Here is an 18,706-nt window from a genome sequence, read left to right on the forward strand (position 1 = left end):
TTCAGCCTCCCCGCCTTTGGAGGACTTTTCCAGTGCGCTCCGACCGCCTAGGAGCAACTACTTCCCCTCAGCGCACGCCCCCTCCCGAGGTAGCCAGAAGCACCAGCCGTCCCGCGGCCCCCGGCCTTCCCCGGCCATCCAGGCTTCCCGCAGCGCAGAGAAGCACCGCGAAGTTTCTCTGCTCCACGCGCCGGCCCAGGTTGGGGGTGCGGGAGAGGACGGCGACCGCAGCCTCCAGACGACCGTGGCCAGTGCAGGCTGGGCCTCTGCTCCCTAGCTTGGGGCGGCCCGCGGCCCACGTCCCGCACCTCGGCCAGCGAAGCCCCCTCCTCCTGCTCCTACTCCTCCCGGCGCCCACTCCCCGCGGCGCGGGCCGCGCGCCGGTTACCTGCCGAGCGCCGGGGGGCCTGCTGCTTCCTCCTCGGCATGCTGCTCGGCCGCCGCAGCCGTCGCCTCAGCCGCCGCCGGAGTTCGCGGGGCGCGGGGACGCGGGGCCCCGGGCGCGGGCGCAACTCCGCGGCGCGCCCAACTTTAGCCTCGTCCCCGCGGGCTCCGGGCTCCGGGCGCGCCGCGGACCGCGGGGAGCCGCTCGCATGGACCGCCGCGCCCGGGGCCGCTCAGGAGGCGGCGGCGGCGGCCGCGCGGGCCGCGTCCCGGCCGCCGGGCTGCGGGCGGAGCGCGCGGGGCCTGGGCGCCGAGCCCGGAGTCATCCCCGGCGCGGGCCGCGGGCGCAGCGGCGGGCGCTCGGCGGGCCGGCCCGCGGCCCGCGCTCCATGCTGCCGCCTCCCCGCCGCCGCGCTGCTGCTGGGCGGGCGCTCCTCCGGGCGCGCCGCTCCGGGCGCTCCCCTGCGCCTTCTTCCGCGAGCCGAGAGTCGCCGAGCGCAACTTTCTCTCCCCCTCTCTCCTCGCTGTTTGGGGGTCGCGGCGAGTGTTTTTAGTGCGCGGGTCGCAGCTTTCTCATTGTGCGCCAGCGAGGCCGATCCAGGCTGTCCTTTTTCTCCCCGCACTTAGTCTAAGAGGAAGAAAGCAAACAAGACAGAGGAGTGAAGCCCCCGTACATACATGCGCCGGGGGGAGATGTCAGGCGCCGCTCCACCTTCCAAACAGTCACAGATCAAACAGTGTCACCCCGCCGGAGCGCCACTTGGTGCCCCGCGCTTCCCCCCGGGGGGCTTGGCCGCCAGGATCGCCGCTTCTTCCAATGCGAAATCTAATGCAAACACATTTTGATCATGGATTTTTGGCCGGTCTTGATCTTCCAACAGAAAAAAATTTGAAAAATACACAAAAAGCACCCCCCCTCCAAGAAAAAAAAAAAGGCAGTAACAACCCGGAGAGTGTGTGCAAAGGGGGTGAAGAGCAGACATTCACTGGGTGGGCGAGATGAGCGTGGACTGTTCCCCCCCCCCCAAACTCCTGGGAGAGAGGGAGATGCACTCTCGCTCTCTCCTCTTTTCAGTGAAATATAACACACATTCGGATCGCAGAGCTTTCAGACAGTCTCAACTGATAGACAGACACATCGAGCTGCTTTTCCTGCTTCAGATTTTACTCCTCCTCCTCTCGCCAACGTCACCCTGACAATTACAAATAGGTCTCTCACAAACCATACCTGTCAATCTTTTTAATTGCTTTGTTTTCTTTTTTTCGGAGCTAAACAATATGACAAAAAAAAAAAGAAATCTTAATACAGCATAACATAAAAGACTGTACATTGGAGGAAGACATTCAGTGTTGTTATTGTAATCCACTGGCTGATACCGGGTAAAACCCATATGTTCTAAGTTAAGTAGACATTAGTTCCTGCAGATTTTAAAACCTGTTAGTCCCCCCCAACACACACACATACACATACACACACTTGCACATTCATACACACTCAACCACGTGCATCCAAACTACCCTTGGGTGAAGCATGTCCTACATTTGGGGGGAAAAAAATACCTGTGTCGCTTTTGCAATCTCAGGTTAGGGGTTAGCTTTGGCTGGGGAGGAGCCCAGAGTGGCTTTTATATTTTGGTAATTAGTGGGTAACCGAAAAGTAATAGATTTTTAAAATTAAAATTTACAATATAAATAAAATTTAAAGATGGACTTAGTTCATCACAGAAAAGTGTGGAAATATTTAATTTGGCCTCTCTATGAAAAGTGAATTGATACTTGGTCAATGCACGCCAGTAGGGAGAAAACGGACACGATGGAACGACAGATCTTTCTAGCTGTGTTCGAAAATGAGGTCCTCACACATCAGTGCAACGTCTCCAATTCAGTTAGGTCTCTCGGCATTCCCACCTAGAACTTTAAAATGTGTCTGTGCTCTGGGAGTTTGGCCTTCTGGTTTTCAATATGTGTGTTCTCTCCCAGTGGGAAACCTGTAACAGTCTTGTAGAGCTACTTAAAACGTTCATGGAAAAACATGAAATCTAGGCCAAAATAAATAAAATGGCTTAGTTCGTGCAACTTGCATGGGACAGACCGTGGACAGAAGGCACGGGCAAGGCGTTCCGGGGACAGGAAGCCACCAGCCTGGGGCGCGGGAGGCACTGGACTTTTCCCCGCCCCGCAGTCGGTGCGGGTGCGCGTGCGGCGGCGGCGGCAGGGGCTCCCCGCCCAGCCCGGGGCCCCCGGTCGTGCCCCGCCGCCCGGGCCGCGCTCGGGGTTGATTCGTACCACCTTGCAAGGAAGTGAACGCTTCGCACGGGAAGGGGAGGCGCCTGCGCCGGCCGCCGCGCCGCTCCGGGGACGCCCGGGGTTGCCGCCGGCTCGGGGCCGCGGACGACCGTGGGACGCAAGAGTTCCCCGTCCCCCCTTGCCCGCCGCCCCCACCCCCGCCCCTTGCCCAAGAGGAGTCAAATCCGGCTTTTAGAGCCCAAGGAGGGTGGGGATATCCGGTGCCTCTCCCGCGCCAGGAGGAAGGGGGAGGGCGGAGAGGATCCTTGGCCAGTCTGCGCCGAGCAGATTCAAACCAAAACAAAAAGATTAAAGGAGCAGCGGCCGGGGCGACAGCGGTCCCCAGGCCGGGACACCCGGGGTGGTGCGCCCGGGTTCGCGGGGGCTGCGCCGGCGCCGGGGAGGCGGGGGGAGCGGGAGCGGGAGCTGGCGACGCGGGGAAGAGGGGGGAGCCAGGGGGAGGGCGCCGGCCGGAGGAGGGGCGGACCCGCCCGCCCTAGCCGAGCAGAGCACAGCGAGCCGAGCGGCCCGGGCGGGGCCCGACCCCGGCCAGCGTCGGCGCAGAGAGCGGATGGAGGCGCGGGCCATGCTGCGGCTGGCGTCCTCCGGGACCCGGGCCATCGTGGACATGTCCTACGCCCGCCACTTCCTGGACTTCCAGGGCTCCGCCATTCCCCGAGCCATGCAGAAGCTGGTGGTGACCCGGCTGAGCCCCAACTTCCGCGAGGCCGTCACCCTGAGCCGGGACTGCCCGGTGCCTCTCCCCGGGGACGGAGACCTCCTCGTCCGGAACCGGTGAGCCCGGCGCCCTCCAGCCCCACGACCCTGTCCTCGCCCCCGGCTCGCGCAGCGCCGCTCCAGCCGTCCCCAGCCCGCCCGCGTGCCCACACTCCGGCGCGCGCTCGGGCGCACAGCCTGACTTTGCGAGATCCCGGGAAGTTGAACCCGCCGCCATCTGGCGAAGGAGAATGTGATGTGACTGTTGCTGGTGTGAATATCCGATGCCACTGAACATCCTCATAACTGAGGGTTATTTTAATTTGGGATTCCCCTCCCCTCCTCCAGCCCTCCCTCCTCCCCCTCCCGCTCCCGAAATAAAACCGACGGGACCCAGAAGGGGAGGCTCCCCGCCGGCCCGCCTGCGCGCACCCACAGTTCCTGCGTTGACATAATCTTTAGGGTGGAGCGGGAGCAGCCTGGACGCAAACTGCGACGTTTAGGTAAACGTGCTTTGGAGGAAGGAGGCTGGGACCCGGCTGGCTTTCCCTGTTCCCTCCAGGTTGGCAGCCGCCTGGTAGTGGCGGAGCCTGTTGTTGGGTGTGTGGGTGTGCACCTCGCCGGTGTTGTCTGAGTGTTGTCAGTGCAGCGTGACTGTTGTCTGTCCCCTGAGTGTAACGACCCCCGCGTGGCGGGTGTCCTGGGCAGCTGGGCCAGGGTCGAGGTGGGGGCATGGCTGCCTTTGCTGGCACGTTTTGCAGACATTCAGGTGACACCGGGTTGTTGCGAGACCTTCTGGCTCTTCCACCCCCCACGCTCCCCACCGTAGTGTGTTTCCGCCTCACTCATCTTTAGTAACTGGCGAAGCAACAGGGAGGAAACGGACCTCACTCTGTATCGGAGCCATGCCCGCTTGGGTCTCTGCTCCGTGGGTCCCTGGCTGCCCGACTTGGCTGGCAAGGCGCTCCTCTCTGCCCTCTGCAGAGGCCTGCAAAGTCCCATCGAAATGGTTATAGTGCTGCATGTTTCAAGTTGAATAATAATATCGAAGGGGAGGAGTAAGTTCTGACTGTAACTTTTTTGTAAATTCTGTGCTAGAAAGTACCGCAAAGTCCCATGCACGGACTGAAGGACAAAATGTACCCTTCCTAAGTAGCTTGGTGTAACATTTAATCTGTCCATTTTCGAGATTCCTATTAGCCTTCCTAACATGACTGTAGTATGGAAGAATGCTGATCAGGGTATAAAACTTTTGGAAACCTTTTGCGAAGAATGATTTGAACCATGGGTGGGATTGTGTGGAGGCGGGGGTGGGGGACTGGTCTGGAATGGCTTAAAGGGGAGTGTGTAGGGATCCTTGAAAATGTTTGCATTGGCTGTGGACACAGTAGAGGATTGATTCATTATGGGATGAAATGCCAGTGCTGTTGAGAGCGTGCACACAGCCCAGCTAAAAAGAAGGGCTTGAGTGTGTTTTCACGGGGAGCACACAAAACGCACGAGTGATTTGCTAGAAGTTGAAATGACACCAGACTGAAAAGATTTCCCAACAAACTTTGACGGGCAAGAAGTTCCACACAAGGTTTTTCCCTTTTTCTCCCTCTGATAAAGTATATTCTTGACTGCAAACACTAGTATAAACACACACACGTTTGTGAATAAAATTCCTTTTGAAAATAGTGTGATATGGGGAGGAGGCGACTGAGCGAGGAGGGGCAGGGGGAAGGTGGGACGTTAGAGAACTATAAGCCACAGCCTGGTGGGACCACCCGCCTTCGGTGGAGAGGTGGAGAGGGCTCCTGCCGGGCTGCGCTGGGTCTCCTGGGCCTCTCTATCTGCAAGTGTTAATCAGCTCTGTGGGGTTTTTTCCTCCTGTGATTCCTCTTCCTTCAGGCTTACTTCTACCCTGGGACCCCTCCCTTTCCCCTTCCCCAAAGGGCAAGTTCTTCCCTGGGGAGAGAGGCAGAGCCAGGGTGCCTAGGCACTGCCTGCGCTGGATCACCAGGGTTGGTCCCGGGGCGGGAGACAGGTGGATCCCTGAATTCTGTAGTCAGAGCGCGGGAGTGCAGACTCCCATGTTTGGAGCTCCTCAGTGTGCTCAACTGTAAAATCCATGCTTCTTTTTTCCCTGCACACATGCCAAGAATCCCTTTAATGTAAATACTATCTCCATATGAACAACCTGACCTCTAGTTTCTTCCTTGAATCCTTAACGGAAAAGAATGGGGCCAGTTTTCTTTTGAGTTGGGAGGGGATGGAATCTTTGCCTCCCCCTTTCCCTACTCTGTTGGAAAATCTGCTGCCACCACCACTTTGTAGGAAGATCCTGTATTCTTGCAAACAGTGTCAGTGGATGTAACATTTTACCGAATTTTTTAAGAATAGAGGCTTAATAATTCACTGCATGTTAGTTCATTTTAATCCTAGACCAAATCTCCCCTAAGCAATGTTAATTGCTTTAAATTTTATGCAAGTGCTTCTCATTTTTATCATCATAAAATCCGCTCTAGAGTGAATTGAGTAAGCTTAAATTCACTTGTTTGGAAAGATGTTTGGAGGTTTTAATTGTACTCTTTTTTTTTTTTTATTTCAGTGAACGATTTGCACATTTCATTGCATCTTAGCAGAAAATACAAATTCTTCATTCACAGGGAGGGATGTGCTTGTAAGCTAGACATTGATTTAGGATAATAAAGTTTACTATTTAGAAAAGATGTAAGAAGGGGTGTATAAAATCCCTATAGAATGTATAATTGCTGGTCCTTTATCCAGTTCTTACCTTACTGTTTTGTGTATCCGAGAACAACTTCCCATCTCCCCCTCTACGCTCAGTCTTCAGAAAAGAAAAAGAAAGAGACGCCCCCAGGTTAAGTCAGTTTACGCACTATTTTTAGCTTTTTTCGTAAGAAGGTGACAGATTATTTCGTTTCCAAATATTTCTAACGATTTTCTGCTCAAGTGTAAGATAATGGAGCAAAGAGTTTGTAGGAATGGCTAAGGGAAGGTGGGGGATGGGGAAGGCGTTTTTGATGAACGGTTTGTTGCTTACGGGAGGGGAACAGTATTTTGTGCTGACTCTCCAGGCTGAGATTCCCCCCTACACACACACACACACTTTTTTTTTCTTGTCTTTCTTTTCCTTCTTCGTTTATTTCTCTTTTTTTCCTTTCTTTTCCTTTTCTTTTTTTTTCTTTCTTTTTTTTTTTTTCTTAAGGCAGGTCTGGTTTGGGCGACTTTGTTTTGTCTCCCAGTATTGAAGGCTTTTACTCTGGACTTGAATCCTCGCCTTTGGTTTTTGATCAGAGGAAAGCGTTCCCCTCCCCTCCGCAGGATCGCTCTGTTTCTCAGTGAACAAGACGAGGGAGTTTAGCACTTTTTAGTACATATAAGCTGGTGATTCTAGAAGGGTATAGATTTGGAGAATGCCTGCGCCGGTCCTATTCTTTTTTCCTGGGATTCCTGGATTTTAGTCTCAAGTGGGTCCTCCCGTCGGATTACTGGAATCCTGCACTCATTGCATGCACATATTTTTAATTAAAGGGGGTTACAGGGAGGGTCTCCAAATGCTCGCATCCTTCCCAGCGTGTCTTTCTTGTCTTTCTGTGGCTCCCTGGCCCTTCCGCCCCTGCTCCGCGTCCCAAGCCCCCGTTCGCTTTGCGCCGGCTGCGCTTGAACTTGTTTCTGGTGGAGCAGAAGGCGCGAGCTGCGGACGCTCACGCAGAGGTAAGGACTCTGGCGGGTCCCGGGCTGTGGAGGGTCCCCAACAGCCGCGGGTGCGAAGCCGTGTCAAAAAGGGGATCCCGGTGGAGGTGGGGTCAGCGAACCGGGGGCAGGGAGACCAGGGAGAGAGCGCGGTGCGAGGAGCCAACCGAGCCACCGCGGGCGCTTGCCGTCAGCCAGCCTAAGCCTCCTTCACCGACGACGCAGACAGTTTAGAAGACGGCAGGGCGGGAGAGCGAGGGTGAGAAATGGGGGTGCCTGCGAGGCCAAGGTCATGGTCAAGCCGCCGGCGGGCCCTGTCTGGCGGCCACTGCGCTCCGGCGCGCCGCGTGTGCGGGACTCGGAGAGAACTTGTCCACCCAGTCGGAGCTGCACGGCCAGCGCTGGGACGAAGGGCACCGACTGGGCGCGCCTGCCGGGGGCTGCTGCCCGGCCAGGAGAGGCCGAGGTCATGGTCGCAGGCCTGAGGAGCCTCCGCTCTACCGCGGCGCCCAGCCTGCGCGGTCCCGGCCCGCCCTGGAGTTGGGGTCAATGATCCCCCATCCGTGGTGGCGGTGGGGAGGCCGCAGGACTGCACGGCTGGAGCTGAGGACTGCGGCGGCAGGCACTTCTGAGGGAGAGGGAGTTGGACGGACGGAGCCTGGACGGGCACACGGGCCCCGCTCGTCTGCTGCCACCGCTCCAGCGCTTGCCCTTGCGAATAACTACGATGTTTGGTGTGGTTTTTCAAGCAAAGCCCCCTGGCAAACTCAAGCAGCCGCTGGCTGGCTGCAGCCACCCCAGCTCCCAGCAGAGCCCCACTCCCCCCTCCCGAACTTGGCCTCTGCTAACCGGGTCCAGCGCGTGTGCGCGCTCCCCAGGCTGCTCCGGTGTGCGTCCTGCTGCATCTCTCCACCTCTTCCCAGGAAGTGGCAAACCACAGCCTGGGGCGGGGAGAGGGGGAGTTGCATTTTCCTCCTGCAGAGCCCCCAGGGCGTGCCCATTCCGAGGTGGGGAGGACTCCGAGGGCTGCCGTCGCAGAGGGGCTGGCCGCCCGGGAGTCCCTCCGAGCCCAAGGCGAGGTCTCCCTGCAGAGGAGCGGCCACTGCCTTTGGGACTGCGGAGACACCAGGGGGACAAGGCGGGAGGGATGAAGGGCGTGGGAAGGGTTAATCATGGGCAAAGGATTGCACAGAACACAACTGGCAGTGGGTCGGCTCCTGTCCCCCCACCTCCAGAGCAAACCCTGCCGCCACTTCCACCGCCATGGGCACCTTTCCTGAAGTTTGCTTTACAGCCTAAGGCAGAGGCACGGAGACTGCTCCAGCTGGCTCTGCCCTGGGCTGCTGCTGTGAAGTCCAGAAGCAAGCTCCCGGAAAGTGGGCCCTTTTTAAAACGCCAGGCCTTGAAAATTATGTAAATTTAAAGGAAAGATGGCAGGTTCATTTTCCCTTCTCTGAAAATAGAATGTAGGAAAAGAAAAAAAAAATAGAACATAGGCATCTTGATATTAAATGCCAAATGAGAAACCAGCAAAACTCATCTTCCCCTCTTCTTGTGATTGTGTATCTTCTATGGGTATGGAATTGTGTGGGGTGTTATTGAGGCTGTGTGGTGTGCTGGCGTCTGAATGCAGCTTGACATCACAGAAAGCAGTTGCTCCCCGTGTTCTTATTTCTGCAATATACAGAGACTTTTCTGTCCTGTAGATACACGGGGGATGATCATAAGTGAGCCTTTATAAGCGCAGAGCATTATCTATATCACAGTGAAAGTGTATCGCATACAGGGCAGTTTTGGTTTATTAAGTTAAAAGTGAATTCCTTCAAAATGACCTACTTAACAGCTTTCCTCCTGCCACCAGTTACTATTACCTTTTCATTCGATGACAGGTGGAAATGACATTTTTAGGGTCTTCCGTTATGTGTCTAAGCCACCTCCTGACATTCTTAGTAGATGGCTTTTTTCCTCCTATGTATCAGGATATTTTTGTTATGAGGTATACTGAGATGAAAAAGGCTGGGAAAAATACTGGCCTCGCAATTAAATTGACTCTGGATACCAAAATGAAAATAATCATCTGGTATTAATCAAGTTATGTCCCTGCTTCTTGTTGAGGAAAAATATAGTGACGATTTGCTTTCCTTTTCATCTGAAAAGGACTGTGAAATGTTGAATGTTTCATAAAAATCGCTCTACCCAATTTTCGTTCAATTAATCAAAATGCGTATTTTCACACTGGATGTAGTTACATCAGAAAGAAAATTTGCGACAGCCACTCTAACAGTGCTTCAAACAACCCCTGCAGGAACATGTAGCAACCAGTGACCTTGTACATTCCATCAATCTTTAATAATATCATTGTCATTACTATTATTATCTTAAGTGTTAAATTGTTGCCAGAATCAATACAAGTCTACTTCTTTGAATATATTTTATCCCAGTGTTGTTTTTAACATCTTTGTTAAGAGGCCAATTAATTTCCAACTCACAGCTCCAATGAAGTTTATATATAATGAGAACTTCCTGACTCTTTTTTCTTTTCTTTTTTTTTTTTTTTTTTTGCTTATTTCTACTTTTGAAAGAAAACAAATAAATGGCATGTGAAAAAAACAACTTGCCATTTAAAATGATATGAAATTATTTCTAAACTGATGACAGGATAAAATATGCCAAAAACTGAGTACAAAGCATGTTGAACTAATACTTGTGTAATTTCTTTTTTTTATCTGGGCAGCAGGACTAATTTTCTCAAATTCGATCAGATTGTATAGCTTAGCAACCCCTCCACAGTAGCCAGAACTAGAGGAATTTCTCTAAGCAGAATCTAAGTGCCTAACAAAAAACCCATCGTAATATATTTGTTTGTTTGTTTTCTTTTAGATTTGTTGGTGTTAACGCATCTGACATCAACTATTCAGCAGGCCGCTATGACCCCTCAGTTAAGCCTCCCTTTGACATAGGTTTCGAAGGCATTGGGGAGGTGGTGGCCCTAGGCCTCTCTGCTAGTGCCAGATACACAGTTGGCCAAGCTGTGGCTTACATGGCACCTGGTTCTTTTGCTGAGTACACAGTTGTGCCTGCCAACATTGCAACTCCAGTGCCCTCAGTGAAACCCGAGTATCTTACCCTGCTGGTAAGTGGCACCACCGCATACATCAGCCTGAAAGAGCTTGGAGAACTGTCGGAAGGGAAAAAAGTTTTGGTGACAGCAGCAGCTGGGGGAACGGGCCAGTTTGCCGTGCAGCTTTCAAAGAAGGCAAAGTGCCATGTAATTGGAACCTGCTCTTCTGATGAAAAGTCTGCTTTTCTGAAATCTGTTGGCTGTGATCGTCCTATCAACTATAAAACTGAACCCGTAGGTACCGTCCTTAAGCAGGAGTACCCTGAAGGCGTCGATGTGGTCTATGAATCTGTTGGGGGAGCCATGTTTGACTTGGCTGTAGATGCCCTGGCTACCAAAGGGCGCTTGATAGTAATAGGGTTCATCTCTGGCTACCAAACTCCTACTGGCCTTTCGCCTGTGAAAGCAGGAACGTTGCCAGCCAAACTGCTCAAGAAATCTGCCAGCGTGCAGGGCTTCTTCCTGAACCATTACCTTTCTAAGTATCAAGCAGCCATGGGGCACTTGCTTGAGATGTGTGCTAGTGGAGACCTGGTTTGTGAGGTGGACCTTGGAGATATGTCTCCAGAGGGCAGGTTTACTGGCCTGGAGTCCATATTCCGTGCTGTCAATTATATGTACATGGGAAAAAACACTGGAAAAATTGTAGTTGAATTACCTCACTCTGTCAACAGTAAGCTGTAAAAACAGAACAATGACATAAATCAAGGGAGAAAGAAAATGGGCACTTTATGTCTCAGAATTACTCAAATCAATTTATTTTTAGTTGGTAATGGATATAATATTTCTTAAAACAAAAGTAAGGTGTTAATGAATAGGTCTGTCTCCTCCTCCTCCTCCTCCTCCTCTTCCCTTGGGGGGAAAAAAGTGCTAATAAAACTTCCCTCCATGGCTAAGAGGGAAAACGCTTACATTCAATTCTTTAGTCATGGATGGTCTCGTTCCAGATTTTGTTGTTCCAGGGAACTAAATTCATTCCTGATGCCAGATCTGATCGAGTCAGTATGTCTTCAGCTTGATCAGATTTTAAAATCAGTTTTGAAAGTGGTTCCCCAAAGAATCCTTGCTTTGGGAGAATTTGGTCTTACGCTCATAAGCAGTTCATGAGTGAGAAGTGTAGCAAAAGCCAGCCATATATTTTCAGAATCTGTATCCTCAGGAAATGCTCCTTTTTTTTTCTATAAATCACTAACCAACTATCTAAATGGACATGTGGGGGAATTTCCTCCCAAATTTGATTTTGTTATTAGAAAAATGATTCTGTGAACACAGATGTGTTTTGAAGAAGTAGCACGTAATGGCTTTTATCTACCATCACCCTGGTAAGGCACATGTGAAATGGAAATGTTCTCTTTCCTCTGAAGCAGCAAATTAATGTTGAAAACTTACATAGACAGAAAGTAGGTTTTGGAAAGGGAAACCACAGAGATTAGGGGGACTTAAAATTAATATAGGCACAGGAAAGAGAAAAGTATGCGCTCCATTCACAGTGAGGGTTCGCCACAAAACACGGGCCCCAGGAGGGAAACGCTGTCTGGGCACACCGCAAGGCCTTAATAACAGTGTGCTGCGATGCCCGAGGTACGGCATGTCCCATCGCCCTGTGCACTGTAGGGACCTCAGTCATCTCAAGGAAGAATACATTTGCTTTTCCTTAGAGGCTTTCAAACTAGAAGCTATATGTTACCTCTGATTCTGGGAACAGAACAGCAGCCACTCATTCTGCATTCCTGTTTCCCTCTCCACGTGTTCTGGTGGAATGAGATGCTCCTTAGCACTACAGCCTGATGTCCCACGTTCACCCACTGACCACACGGGAAAAGCAGCAAAACCTGCACCCTCTCTTCTGAATCACCCTGTGGCTCATCGGCCTCCCGCTTAACCTTTAGTGCCCTGAAGACTGCTGCCGCTGTCACCATTGCGCGGAAACCCCACGGTGCCCTTCTAATTGAAGGTGAAGCCCACCAGATTATTTTTCAAAGTCTTTGGTTTAGGTGTATCTAACCTGCTCAATAAATATGGACGCAATTAAAGATGCTCTAGGAAAGTTGGGGACCGTATTTAATTTTTCTTTCCTTCCATCTCAGGAACAAGGAAATCCTACTGCTGAATAGCTGTTAGTATGTATTTTACAAGATTTACTCATTTTCAGGTACCTAATGTAGCTGCTAGCATGCATGCACAACAATACAATTTATATGGTAAATGGAACCAAATAATGGCTTCACTGAATGTTATGGCTGCACTGAAGGGAAATGTCACGGTAAATAGCTGCCAAATTATGGATCATGCCGAAGTGTCACAACTGCACTAAAGACAAATAGCACTAGAGGCTATTGCCACTGTGACGCTTTTGAGTTATGAAGAAGGGTAGCGGCCTGATGCGAGGCTCTTTGTGTCCTCATTATAGCAAAGGGTTACTGGTGCAGAGGACTAGGAAAGCCTGTCCAGTGTGGTGCTTAGTTATTCATCCGTCCCTTTCAGACCTAACAGCCACAGCAACACGGAAAGAGACTTTGCCTCGCTTTTACATTCACAAACAAACAAAGGAGGGGGGGAGCAGGTTTTATGAATGTAACTGTGCACAGGAAATGACTGGTAATGGAAAAATGTTGTAATAAAATAATCTAATCAAAGAATATTATTAAATTTAACATAGTCGGTGTCCAAAAGGCTTAGTTGCCTCTTATGCAGATAGATGTGTGAAATGTAAGCAATAATGTACTTTCTCCCTTTGTAAAGACTTGGGGACTAAGGGCATTACCAATTAAATTGCTTCTTCGAAACTGAAGTGAGTCTCGGTTTCTTTCATTTTAATGGGAGGGTAATAAAGATGAAAGACCAACATTTTAACTGATGGATCCCTTAAGCTACAGAATAGAAATTTATTATGTTTTGAGGGAATATACTGAATTCAACTATGTAAAAATAAAATTCAAACACCCAGGATTGAAATAAAATATAATCTGAAAACCTCATGTTCTCTCTTTCCACAAACTAAGAAAGTGCACTGCATGCTGTTTTCACTTATTCTTAGAAAACAAGCATGAAAGATTCCGCCCATTCAGATAATGCCAAAAATATGTTTAAACTTTTTTTTTATTCTTTTGAAAAATGATTTGTAAATTGAGGGTCATAGTTCAGCATCAGTTTCATCTTCTGGGATTATTGTTCAAGACCAGCCTCTAATGGGAGGTGAAATGGTACGATGGTCTCAACACCTTTCTTGTGAACTGTAATACATATCACAAAAAGTACATCCATAATTCAGGGCAATTGTCAGTCTTTGTTTTAGAGAAGGGGCCGGGGTGGAACAATCCCAATGGGTAAATTATTTCTCAGTGTGGACTTCTCTGCATGTAGGGCTTAAGGTCACCGGCCGGGCAGGGTGGAAGGAGCTTGCCTCTGAGAAACTGAGGAGTCCCAGTGATCTGTTACCATTTGGTTATGACTTCTAAAGAGCCAAATGCTATTCGTTCAAACTTGTTTTGCAGGCAGAAAATACCAGCTGTGTCATTTAGGGGTTCCTTTGATGATGACTACTGCTGTTAACTGACTTCATTAAAAAAAAAATTTCAGGGAATAGTTTGCAAAGAAATGAAGGAAGTTTTGCATCATATATTCTATAAATTGTCATATGATTTCATCTGGATGAAGTACCTCAGGAGTAGGATAGAGTCTCTGTAAATGGTCATTAGTATTACATTCTGTGTTTATCTAATGAAAGTGCAGTGACAAGTAGCTGCTTCTTATTAAAATGAAAATCCTGCGTTATGTACTTGTGGAACATTCCAGCTAATGAGGATGTAATGTCCTCAGTACAACACAGACCTTCTTTTTGTGTTCACCACCACAAGATGCTGGAAACTTGACAAATGATATCATTTAAGACACATGCCTGCCTTAGGGACCTGGTTTTTGGCTTCCTGTTTCTGGCTTTTATTTGGGTAACATTTATAATAGCCACCCGACTTGTACCTGGGTAATGTTTTAACCCCTTCCCCGGAGTTCTCAATTAGCACGAATTTACTACAGTCAGGGTTTCCTTTAAATTGGGGTGGGGGTGCTAAGCACTGAAAATATTTTTCTTGATTACTTTACCATGTGGACATATGGGATAAATACTGTATTTCAGATTTCTGTAAAAATAGATGAGTAATGCACAGCCTTCAGAACGAAAACAATGAAAAAAAGACCAGGCACTATCAACTTTGGATAACAATCTCCTAGGTGTTAAATAAGTTTTCTGAATGCAATCTGGATGCAAAATGGCCTGATTTGATGAATTCATAATTTTCTTCTCTACACTTTCTCCTCTCGTTTTATTAAATATTTTATTAGTTAAACACAAGAATTATCTATGTAAACTTCGTGGACTTTTTTTGTTGAAAGTTAGATGTTCAGTAACTAATTTCCTAGTTATGGCCCAGCATTAAATGTTTATGATCATATTTCAAAAGTCAAAATACAAAACTGGATTATCAGTACGGGTTGGTGTGGTCGCTTTAAACTGGATTATCAATACGGTTGGTGTGGTCGCTTTAAACTTTTTCATTTTTTTTCTATTTTTAAATTTTGTGGGCATCTGGAAGGTGTATGTATTTATGGGGTACATGAGATGTCTTGAAACAGGCATGTGATGTGAAATAGCACATCATAGAGAATGGGGTATCTGCCTCCTCAAGCATTTATCCATTGAGTTGCAAACAATCCAGCTACACTCAGTTATTTTAAAATGTAGAGTTATTATTGTTTATAGTCACCCTGTTGTGCTATCAAATAGTAGGTCTTATTCCATTTTTTTTTTTCATTTTAAACTTTGAATTTTATTTTTCCTAGGCTTATAGCATCATGCTATCCCTCTTGTAAAAGGAGGAATGCTTGGCATGAGAACCTTATTGCTGTTACCATGAACCAACTATGGAACATTGGCAAAAAAAAAAAAAAAAAAACAGTTATACAAAACAACATTTTAATAATATGTGTCAGATCAAGTGATTCTTCGTAGTAGTTGATATTCACAGGAAGTCAAAAAAGTACATATTTCAATTATGTCTGCTTGAATCCTGTTTAATTCCTTCCCTAGCCGAGTAGCTAGTGTGACACAGTGGCAAGACTAATGGGGCCTTGTGGTCCACACTGTCCTCGAGTCTATTCTTGCCCATTGTAGAGCGGCCCATCGGTGCTAGCTCACTGCATCCCAGGAGGCTCGACTGTCCTCAGGAATCATGTTGGGGTGCCCTCAAACCGTAGGGTAAGTATCACGGTGAGCAGAGTTTGGGGAAAACCAGTACGTTTTCGTGTATGCTGAGAAGCACTGGGCGGACTTTTTCGTTTGTTTGTTTGTTTTTGAGACAAGATCTCAGCTGTCACCCAGGCTGGAGTGCAGTGGTACAATCATGGCTTATTGCAACCTTAACCTCCCTGGTTCAAGCCATCCTCCCACCTAAGTCTCCTGAATATCTGGGACTACAGGTGCGCATCACCATGCATGGCTAATTTTTTTTTTTTTTTTTTTTTTTTTTAGTAGAAATGAGGGTTTACCATATTGCCCAGGCTGGTCTCGAACTACTGGGCTCAAGCAGTCCTCCCACTTCGGCCTCCCAAAGTGCTGGGATTACAGGCATGAGCCACCATACCTGGCCTAAGTACAGAAATTTGAACATGTGCCTCCACCCCAAGCCAAAATTTCCCTTGAGGAGCACTATCTGATGGTGGCTTTGAAATGATATGAAATTAAAATACTTAAAATATCCTGCACACAGGTGGTAGCATCTAATGTGAAAGATGGATTTATGCTTAGAGCTCAGAAAAATCCTCATAAAATTATTGTGTCTTATCCTCGGCACCTAAAGAACCGAACAGGGTCTTAGAATGATCAAATGGATGGTTTCTGTGGTTGGCGGGAGATGTTGAAACGTGGGTAAGGAATGGTGTCCTTAGAAGAGAGATTGCTCTAGATGATGAAACCCTGGAGGTCCATGGTTGCCAGAGAAACCTAGAGCTGGAAGGAGCCTGCACCCATCTCTGGCCCTTGTGAATGAGAAGACTCAAGTTCTATTTTTGTTTTTGTTTTTTTGTTGTTTTTTTTGAGACGGAGTCTCTCTCTGTCGCCCAGGCTGGAGTGCAGTGGCCAGATCTCAGCTCACTGCAAGCTCCGCCTCCCGGGTTCACGCCATTCTCCTGCCTCAGCCTCCCGAGTAGCTGGGACTACAGGCGCCGCCACCTCGCCCGGCTAGTTTTTTGTATTTTTTAGTAGAGACGGGGTTTCACCGTGTTAGCCAGGATAGTCTCGATCTCCTGACCTCGTGATCCGCCCGTCTCGGCCTCCCAAAGTGCTGGGATTACAGGCTTGAGCCACCGCGCCCGGCCAGTTTTTGTTTTTTTGAGAAAGAGTCTCGCTCTGTCGCCCAGACTGAAGTACAGTAGCGTGATCTCGGATCACTGCAGCCTTGACCTGCTGGGCCCAGGCAATCCTCCCACCTCAACCTCCTGAGTAAAGTTAAGACTACAGGTGTGCGTTACCATGCTTGACTAATTTTTTTTTTTTTTTTTTTTTTGGAAGAGACAAGGTCTCCCTTGTTGCCCAGGCCGGTCTCAGACTCTTGGGCTCAAGTGACTTTCCTGCCTCGGCCATCCGAAGTGCTGGGATTACAAAGTGTGGCCCCAGTTGCTTTTAAACTGTGAAATTTGGGTTTTAAAGAATAATCTAGTTCTACCCATTTTATGCATGAAGAAACTGGGTCCCAGAGAGAAAAGGTGCCCTGTCCAAGGTCATGGAGCCCGGACAATGGCCAATTCCCTCCCATCGGCCAGGTGACTTCTCTGCAGTCCCCTTTACCATCTGCCCGGGTCCTTTGGGATACGGCTGACCAGGGTTTTGCAGAACAACAATTGGCCCTTGTTATAAATCTTTTTGTGGAGGAGTTGATAAACCCAGTAGAAGTATCACAGTTCTGACCATGAAAGTGTGTTCAACTCTAATCCAGCACAATTAGGATTCCAGATCATTTGATTCTGTGTTGTCTAAATATCACAGTCTTCTGAAAGTTAAAAACAAACAAGTCAGCCTCAATGGAATTAATGGTTGAATATCCATAATTTAGTTTTAATGCTACAAGGAAGGGCTCCTATCAATGTGTTCTTATAAATCAAATAAAATCAAATAGAGAAAATCATGTGTAGAGCGTTCATTCTCTAGAAGGATTTCACCTACATGTTTTTGCCTATAGAAAGCTGATAGTGTTTGACTATCATAATCTTTGCCTTCATAGCAGAATATCTAGAATTTGAATTTGCTGCTCCACACAAAATCAAATCCTGAATCCTGTAGACTCAGTTCCTTGGGGGATGAATTCACTCACTGATGGCAGAAAGTATTTTAAGGTGAAGGGGATATGCATGGGGAAGACATCAGTGGGTCCACATTTGATGCTCACATGTGGCAAGAACCCTATATTCTGTATAAATGACAGATCATAATTAAGGGTCAGAAAGAAGCCCTTCAAAACCACATGACATTGAACATCCATGTCTTTCCACATCGTTTCTGTCTTCCTTCCCTCGAACTCATGCATAACAAGCGTAAACTTTCAACTTTACATGAACAAATCCCTTCCCAATAGAAGCAGCTTCTTTTAACATTGAAAAACCACTTCACAGGAATGGCAACAATGTCAAAGGCAATCACATTTTGTAGAAAACCTCATTTCTCACCGGGGGATTGGTAGCGATAGTGTTCCCTCTATATGTTGTTGGAATTTACATTTGGAAATTGAATTGTCTCCTTGAGGGTTTTTACTCAAAGTAACTTGGAGAATTACTTGTGGAATGAGGGCCAGTTGAAGGAGCCCCGGTGTCAAGCCAACTGTAGAGAATGCTCATTCTCCAGCAGCAGGAAAATTAAAATGCCACCACTATCAGTATTGGAGAATATTTGTCCTTTCAACTTGTACATATACTTTTTGTAACATTTTGGAACTTATTTGTGCATTTGACGTATTTGATTGCAATTTTGCTGTCTTCACTTCTCTGCTGTTAATTGGGTAGAGACAAATGATTCCCATTAGAGAAGGAAAAATTAAAACACAGAAAAATGACTTGCCCAAGATCACTTATCACTGGTTGAGCAGAGCCTGGGTCCATGGATATTTCTCAGACCAAGGCTGTTCTTCACTAGAGAGGGGTGTTTCCTACCCACTAACGTCCGTACGAGTCACCTGTTCACTTAATGGTCCTGATTCAGGAGGTGCAGAGGAACTCGGAGTCAGCATTTTCCAGGTGACCCCCCCGCAACCCATGCTGCTGGTGGCAAGGTCCTGGATTATTACACTGCCTTTGGAGAGATTCCCATCTTGCAAAATGGTGCTTCATCAGGCATTTAAGAGCAATGCAAAGGCAACCTGGGTGTGAATTGCAAAAACAAGGGCTTGATATAACTATGAAAATGGTTCCTTTTTATCATCACATTTTCAGCTTCGTTAAAGGAATCCCCCT

At 48.5% G+C, this 18,706-nt stretch overlaps 2 protein-coding genes across 7 annotated transcripts in view; one reads left to right on the forward strand and one right to left on the reverse strand.

Annotated features, from left to right (window-relative positions):
• The window catches only part of TSHZ1 (teashirt zinc finger homeobox 1), a 79,698-nt gene extending 78,190 nt beyond the window's left edge, over nt 1–1,508 (reverse strand). For 2 of the 4 annotated variants that reach the window (XM_005586432.5, XM_065533612.2), the window contains exon 1: nt 1,063–1,508. Coding sequence is in view for 1 of the 4 variants with exons in the window: in XM_005586425.4 (XP_005586482.3) it covers nt 389–428 (40 nt within the window). In the remaining 3 variants the exon portion in view is untranslated. Of the gene's footprint in view, nt 1–388; nt 489–1,062 lie in introns of those variants that run through there. The other 2 variants (XM_005586425.4, XM_065533611.2) reach the window with 2 other exon arrangements.
• A 1,703-nt stretch (nt 1,509–3,211) lies between these two features.
• On the forward strand, nt 3,212–13,001 carry PTGR3 (prostaglandin reductase 3). 3 transcript variants are annotated; one of them, XM_005586434.4, is made up of 2 exons: nt 3,212–3,465; nt 9,970–13,001. In XM_005586434.4, the coding sequence occupies exons 1-2, from the start codon at nt 3,242–3,244 to the stop codon at nt 10,892–10,894; spliced, it is 1,149 nt and encodes a 382-aa protein (XP_005586491.1). In that variant the 5' UTR covers nt 3,212–3,241; the 3' UTR covers nt 10,895–13,001. The 3 variants fall into 3 exon arrangements, with proteins under 3 accessions (XP_005586491.1, XP_015295098.1, XP_045233900.1); XM_015439612.4 differs by lacking the exon at nt 3,212–3,465 and adding an exon at nt 3,792–3,890; XM_045377965.3 differs by lacking the exon at nt 3,212–3,465 and adding an exon at nt 7,065–7,110.
• Nucleotides 13,002–18,706: the final 5,705 nt, after the last annotated feature.

The sequence above is a fragment of the Macaca fascicularis genome, chromosome 18 (genome assembly GCF_037993035.2).
Source record: "Macaca fascicularis isolate 582-1 chromosome 18, T2T-MFA8v1.1".
Lineage (NCBI taxonomy): Eukaryota > Metazoa > Chordata > Mammalia > Primates > Cercopithecidae > Macaca > Macaca fascicularis.

Coding starts and splice junctions, on each gene's coding strand:
- PTGR3 (XM_005586434.4), top strand. CDS start 3,242: ATGGAGGCGCGGGCCATGCTGCGGCTGGCGTCCTCCGGGACCCGGGCC. Junction 3,466..9,969: donor GACCTCCTCGTCCGGAACCG/GTGAGCCCGGCG, acceptor GTTTTCTTTTAG/ATTTGTTGGTGTTAACGCAT.